General features: G+C 32.8%; 1 protein-coding gene across 1 annotated transcript; it reads right to left on the bottom strand.

Annotated features, from left to right (window-relative positions):
- Positions 1 to 703: 703 nt before the first annotated feature.
- Positions 704 to 5,642, bottom strand: LOC130612467 (calcium-responsive transcription factor-like). The gene is made up of 4 exons (XM_057433783.1): positions 5,486 to 5,642; positions 3,701 to 3,829; positions 2,203 to 2,336; positions 704 to 1,968 (listed from the first exon to the last, which is right to left on the bottom strand). The coding sequence occupies exons 1-4, from the start codon at positions 5,541 to 5,543 to the stop codon at positions 1,048 to 1,050; spliced, it is 1,242 nt and encodes a 413-aa protein (XP_057289766.1). The 5' UTR covers positions 5,544 to 5,642; the 3' UTR covers positions 704 to 1,047.
- Between the last annotated feature and the right edge of the window lie 1,502 nt (positions 5,643 to 7,144).

Here is a 7,144-nt window from a genome sequence, read left to right as displayed (position 1 = left end):
TCCGTCGGACGCAAATTAACGTCGCAGACAGGGCAAAAAATGTCGACATGCCATCTACTGCCATACATAACTCATGGTCACTCAACTTTATATCAACGATCTATCAAGGCTCATGTAAAAGTGAATTAAATTCTACATTCAGTAGTGCTTAAGTTCATCGTAGCAAGTGGTCAGAAATCGGGTTTAAATGCGATTGTCGGAAACAAGGGAAATTACCGATTTTTCGAGAAACGGCTGCGCGGTGGTCTGAAGGTGACAAAGATTCCAACTCGGACACTACAGAAAAAAAATTTGTCAGGAGCAAAAATAAGTTCTTCATTTATGTCAAACACTGTCGGTATTTTGGCAAGGTTAACAACAGCCGACTACAGTTTTTATCTTTTTGTCATGTTCAAAACGATCTTTTGACAACAATGGCTGCTGGTTTGACCTTTAAATGCTTTCTTTAATTATTCTGCTTCTCTTAAAAAAAAGATAAAATCTTAAACGCGCATGATAAATAATTTTCGTGCTCACTGAACGCCGATCCAACCTCGTCTCCAGGGCATTTTATCAAAAAAATTCATAGGTAACCGCTTGAAATAAAATAGATTTCATGGTTGTTTTGTATATCCAGTATAAAAGTAGTAAAAAAGCCAAAAATCATCACATTTTTAAAGCATCATGTACCCGCATTAATATCTCTTGTAATACCATAAAGAAATTTGACATATTTTATTATTTTGTCAGACTTTTCTTAATCCAGTCGTACAGGTAAAAGACATTAAAATATAATTTTGTTATTCCGGTCCTTTAAATACACACCTTATATATACAACAGAACGACACAGAACAATTTTTTTTAACCTTAGATGCCATAGAACATGTTGGTATAAGTGAGAATTTGTATTGCTGAATTGCAGAGTCGACTCTTTCTGATTACCGCATCCCGGAAAATTTACGCTTAACGAATACAAAAAAATTCGTTCGTTAGACTGAACTACAAAAGTTTCTACAACAAAAGTTTACACAACGGAATTTTTTTTAAATACATATCACAAAAATTATTTAGTCGCAATAAGCTATTTTGGTCTTTTTAGAAGGTGTCAAGTTGTCTGGTGAGTGTTCACGCTTAATTTGAAGTTCTTTGTACGGCGAGCGATCAGAGTTAATCTCATTCGGCTGCACACTAACTGCTCTTTCTGCATCACTTTGAAGCTTTTGAAGAATTATATAGCAGAGATCAATACACTCTTTCATTGTAGTGTTCGACTTGCAATCATGGGTCATGTTGATGGCTTTTTTTAACAATATGCGACAATATTCCTGTTTTCTACTAACGTCTTTTTTATGTTGTTGAGGCAAATCTGTAATCTCGTCACCAGGCTCCCCAGACAACGGAGTGTTATTTAATATTTCGTCGATTTGAAAGGACACTTCATCCAGCTCATTATAACGATAACTTTTTAGAGCTAAACGCACGTGATTGGATATCGTGTTTAAATTCGGGTAATATGAAGAGTTATGTGGATCAATTTCTATAGTTGCATCTTTCTGAATCACATTAGTTACAAAGTCGTTCAATCGTGGTTTGATATCTTTAGGATTAACGAGTCCTTCGCTGACCAGGTCGTAAATTTTATTTTTAAGTTTTTTATGTAAAGGCTGGACGAGAAGGTCTCCTTTGTGTTCGGGGTTATGTCCTGCATGTGCTTCCTCCGTTGGGATGATAATGTAAAACCTCTCCACGCTAACTGCTGTGCCATTGATGATGGAAGCTTTCAGTGCTTTGAGATTTTCGTGCTTAATCTTTCGTTTTAATCTATAGGAAAGTTTTTCAAATTCATTTTTATCTATCGTGTTTTGTGGGAACATTCTCACTTTTCTGACGATTAGTTTCGCAGGACAATCTTTTTTGATCGTTCCACATACTCTCGACTTTTTTTCAGTTTTGGGGAAACAATGTTCATTAACCTCAGCACCACCTCCCTAGAAAAACAAGAGCGTAAATTATAACTGTTTCGCAGGCAGACAATTTCGCGGGAAGAAAACAAATTACATTTTGCGGTATCTTGAAGAATATTTTGCGAGTACATAATTTTGTGAATTTGGCCCAAATTTGCGTAAAACGCAAAAATTAATATTGCGAGAATTATTACTATTAAAGTAGTCAAAGGCTAACACGTGTATATACATTCTCCCAAACAAACAACTTATAAGTACCTCCTCGCTTTTTCGCGAATTCTTATACGTTTTACCAAACATACAACATCGTTCAATAGTTGAGTCACAAATGAATGGAATCCCACAAAATTCAATGCTCCAATCTTTTCTCTTTACTTCAAAAACAGGTGCACCTAAAGATGGAACCAAACTTCAAATCAATAATACACGGAGACATTTTTGTGTCAACTGTCTGTTAAGGTTCTGTTTTATATGTAAATGGATATTCGATACACTTAGGGCACAAAAATGAAGAGGTAAAGTAAAAACATAGCAACTATGGAAATGGTTATTGACATCACAACTGCTAATTGGCAATATGCTTTAAAAATATTTTTATATAACATCTTTGGTCGCAAAAAAGGTAGTGGTAACAGTTTTTAATTCGATTTGTTTTTTAAACACCTTTTCATTTAAACTTAGAAGGGAGATCATATAAGAACTATTTTTGTCGACACAATACCAGCATCAACTTCAATCTTACTTATATGCCTTTAAACAATATCTTTTTTCCAAACTATAATTTTTTATAACATTAGCTATACTACAGTTGAGACGCTACCTATATTTTATTGCCTAAAAAATTAGTAATTTTTAGAATACATATATATTTTTATATTATATATATTTTTTTAAATGGCAAAAGTAATCCTGGGTTTATTTTTCTTTCGTGACCAAAAGCACTCCAACAAATTTTCAAAAAAGTTGAAAGGTTACAACTTTGAGTTATAAATGGCTTCAATTAGTTGAATCGCTTTATTCCTACTGTAAAACAAACAAAAGCAAGTGCTAAAAATATAAGAACAAAAGAAGAACAATTTTAGGCTGAATATGTGAAAAAAGTAAACACTTTACAGGCTAAAGCAAAATTATCTGAGTTTTTTTTAAAAATAGATGTATCAGATATAAATATTCAAATATTCAAAATAAAAGAAATTCTTTTATTTTGAATATTTGTTATAATACACCCGTTTTTATATAAGAAGACTAGTATAACAGACTAGTCAGATTCCAAAGTTTAGTTCCTTTCGTTGTAAAAATGCAAACTTTTTAGGTAAGAAACTTATTTCCGCATCCTTCATCAATTGGAAGAATATTGAGTAAGTTTTCTGGACAAATCAAAAAAAAAAAGACAATTGCAACGGGACAGGCAAAACGGCATCATTTCATGGTTTCTATATATAAAAACCTCTTTGTTGTGTCAAAATCATATTTTAGATTGAATATCTCTCATATAGACTGCGTCAAAATTAAGGAACTCGTTAAGAAAATCTTTGTAGTGAAATGACTGCAGAATTGAAGAAACTTTTACTAGTTTTGATTGGCTTCTGATGAAAAAAATGTGTGCTATAGTAAGTTTTGTTACCATGTGTATACTATATACTTGTACAAAATAAAGATATTATAGGTTGCTTAAGTGTTAAAGACAGGAAGTCTAAATGTTAATTCCAAATTTACATTGCAGTGATAAAAATTTAAAGTATATACTATTAGTTACCTGTGCCTTTAAAATGACCACTTTTGTCAGTATCTCTTGAGCGGTTGTGTGACACAGCAAAAAATATTCCTGTCGTCTTTCTGTAATCTTCCAAGAAATCTCCAACCTCAGAATTTGTATTCAGATATCCTACAACACAACAGTTATATGTTGGTATATAAGTAAACTTGCACATTAGCTTTCCACATGCTACAAAGATGATGGATTAAGTGTGACTTCAATTCATGACCTCTTGCTTGCAGAGTGATTGCCCTTTAGACTGCGCTTTTGATCCAATGCTATCTTCCTATCAGATATAGAGGCAAGGATACTGCTTCTTTGCGACATATTACAAGGGTGGGGTGCATGTTCTCCTTGCAATATTATTATTGATAGTATTTAGTGCCATGGAAAAATCCACTATAGATACCAAATAAAAAAAACAGTGAAATTCATTTTTCTTTTCGTTAAAATGGTTTGTTGCTAATTTCATTCAAGCGGGAATAAATAAAACCAATATATATGTTTTTCATATAACAGTGGACAATAAACACATACTTAAGGGAATAATAAAAATTATTTACCCGTGACTTTTGTGTAATAAAGTTTACATCATTGCACAAAGGTTTTTATGAGAACAATAAAATAAATTAACTGTGACTTTTTTTAAAAAAAATTTTTTAAATTAATTTGAAAATGCATACAAAAGACAGAATAAGAAAAAAAGTTCAGCAAAAGTGACATGTTAGCGTGGCTGTTTCTTTAGAAAAAACAACACATCCACTTTCCTACAGACACTGAACTGGCGTATTATTACATAAATATCTACTAAAAATTACCTCAGATATCACCAAATGATGCACAACTGGAGTTCAAGTACCCACACACCAATAAAAATTTTGCCGCACTTGTTAAGCTCTTTACAGCTGGGCACCTGCCCAACGTAGCATGGTTTCAGAAATAAGCTTATTATCAGCCTATATTATAAGAACAATGGTGCATATGTGAGATAAATTGGTATAATTAAACCTGTACATTAGTGCTGAAAAGATGAGGAATTAGGTGGGACTTAAAAACACAACCTCTGGCTTGTACATCCTCCTTCTCTTCCTCACCTGTTTACTACATGTCCTAGGGAAATAGCATTGAATCGATAGTGCAGCTGGTACGGCAATCACCAGGGATATTTGTGTTAACATTTGGGCACCAGTAATAAATTCTCTAGACTTCCAGTGTGATACTTTGCCAATTTTCAAATCACCTTGGATTTTGCATGTCTTTGAAAATATTGCACAAAAAAATATCTCACTTGTTTTCATGGAAAGAGCCTTTAACAGTTTACTTTTTTAATACACCTTTACGATAATATGGGAAAACACTCCATCGCAGCTTATTTTGTGCTCAGAGGAGGTAAACATCCTACTTTTACAAGGAGTTTATCGCAGTCCAGGATGGATTAGAATACTACCACACTTATTTAAGAGGGTCTGCAAATCAGATCCTAGTGCATTAAAAGCAACACCAGGGCTATAAAAGTTGTGCAATCACAGCAACCAATCCACTAAATTTAACTTAATTGTCCAAGATATACAATTTCTAAGAATGCTAAGCAGAAAAGAACAAATTTACACATTTAAATAGTTAGCTATAATTACTGGTTTGCATCCTGTGAACCATCTTGCAATCTCGCCTCATATATATGATGGCTACTCAATCAAACCAAAGCATGTGGCGCAAAAACTCTGGGTATTTAAAATAAATCGAATAAGTTGAAGAAATTCAACCTTTTTGATCACTAAAACGTACCTGTATAATAACTTTCAACTTTTTTTAAATCATGTATACAACCCAAAATTTGATCCATGTTTATGATGTGCAGGAGCGCACAAAGGTGTATTATGGAAAAGCACGCCGTTCTCACTTTACATTCACTGCGCGTAAAGTTTTACCAATTCGTGTATTTTTTACATGGTACAATCAATATGGCTGACTTGGTTTTTAACTCTGGTAAAGATTTTCACTTCAGCGATTTTAGCTAAAGGTCAAAGCAAAGTAGGATTTTGCAACATTTTTTTGCGAAGTATGAAGGCTCTAAGGTGTTGTTTCAACCTGTCACGAGTGGGGTCTTCAGAGTAAATCATTAGCTACCAGTTTAGGATAAGGTAGCTAGCTATAGATTTGGAAACCAGTTTCCCTGTTGGAGAAACAGTTTCCATATTCAGAAACTTTTTTTGTGTGTTTTCACTACTAGAGTTCCAATCAAATCTAACCACGTCTTAAGCTATTTTACCACCAGGCAAACAAAACACAGTTTCCAAAGTTAGAAACAATTTCTGTTTTACAAAAAAAGCATATAAAATCTGGTTTCCGAATTTGGAAACTGTTTCTTCTTTTTGAAAGTTTCGTTTTACAGAAACTGTTTCCATGTATGTGCCTTATCCTAGACTGGATACACATTTATATTATCCTCCGCTCCAAATGTCACATGATACTTTCAAAACAATTAGCTATAGCTATATAGCTCGCTAGCTACCTATATTACAGAAAAACGATCAACCAGTGTAACAATCTCCAAAAGTATTAACTGCAAAATTATTAATTATTTAAAAAATAAGTGTCCGGTGTGGGATCACAAAAAGAATTTTGTGGTATACTGTACAGTATCATCTGAATGTAATGTTACATGTGCACGATAGTTATCACCTTTATATCAGCTTTCAGGGTAGCGTCTGAACTTTCATTTTTATTATATATCCATTGTTAAATACATGATCTATTTTTGCATGTAGAAAAACAATAGAGTTTGTGTCCCACACGTAAAATTTAATGATCGCATGAAATTTTCGTGTGACTTATTGTTTTTTATAATTACTGCAGCTGCTAAGAGATTAACACTAAAAAATGTTTAAAAAGTTTATTACCCTTCGTGTCTCGATTGTTTCAGCACATGAACATCTTTTATTCACACATGAATTTATTTGTTAAAGTATCTCCGATTTCGTAAACGCGTAAGCGAATGTTATTGTTCTGCACATGAAAGAAATGTTATATATATGCTTTGTCTATACATGCAACGAATTATAAAAATTTAAAAATTTGAATGTCGAATGGCGATAGAATTGCTTTTTTAGATCGCATTTTCAAAATTTAATAACACAAAGCGGCAATAGATATGTTTTTTTGTATCGCATTTTAAAAGTTTAAAAACGAGAAACAGTGATAGAAATGCTTCGTTAGATCGCATTTTAAAACCTTAAGAACGAAGAACAGCGATAGAAAAGCTTTGTCAGATCGCATTTTAAAAATTCAAGAACAAAGAACGGCGATAGAAAAGCTTTTTTAGATCACATTTTCAAAATTATAGAACAAAAAGCGGCGATAGTATGATTTTTTAGATCACATTTAAGAACGAAAAACAGTGATATATTTTTTAAGATTGCATTTTAAAAAGTTTAAAAACGAAAA

The sequence above is a fragment of the Hydractinia symbiolongicarpus genome, chromosome 10, assembly GCF_029227915.1.
Source record: "Hydractinia symbiolongicarpus strain clone_291-10 chromosome 10, HSymV2.1, whole genome shotgun sequence".
Lineage (NCBI taxonomy): Eukaryota > Metazoa > Cnidaria > Hydrozoa > Anthoathecata > Hydractiniidae > Hydractinia > Hydractinia symbiolongicarpus.
The sequence above is the reverse complement of the archived record's forward strand: the minus strand, read 5'-3'. Positions and strand labels throughout refer to the sequence as shown.

Excerpts from the sequence above, each read along its gene's own strand:
- LOC130612467 (XM_057433783.1), bottom strand. The coding sequence starts at position 5,543 with ATGGATCAAATTTTGGGTTGTATACATGATTTAAAAAAAGTTGAAAGT. Across the intron at positions 3,830-5,485 it reads AGTTGAAAGTTATTATACAG|GATATCTGAATACAAATTCT; the intron begins GTACGTTTTAGT and ends GTTGTGTTGTAG. Across the intron at positions 2,337-3,700 it reads TGGTCATTTTAAAGGCACAG|GTGCACCTGTTTTTGAAGTA; the intron begins GTAACTAATAGT and ends TTCCATCTTTAG.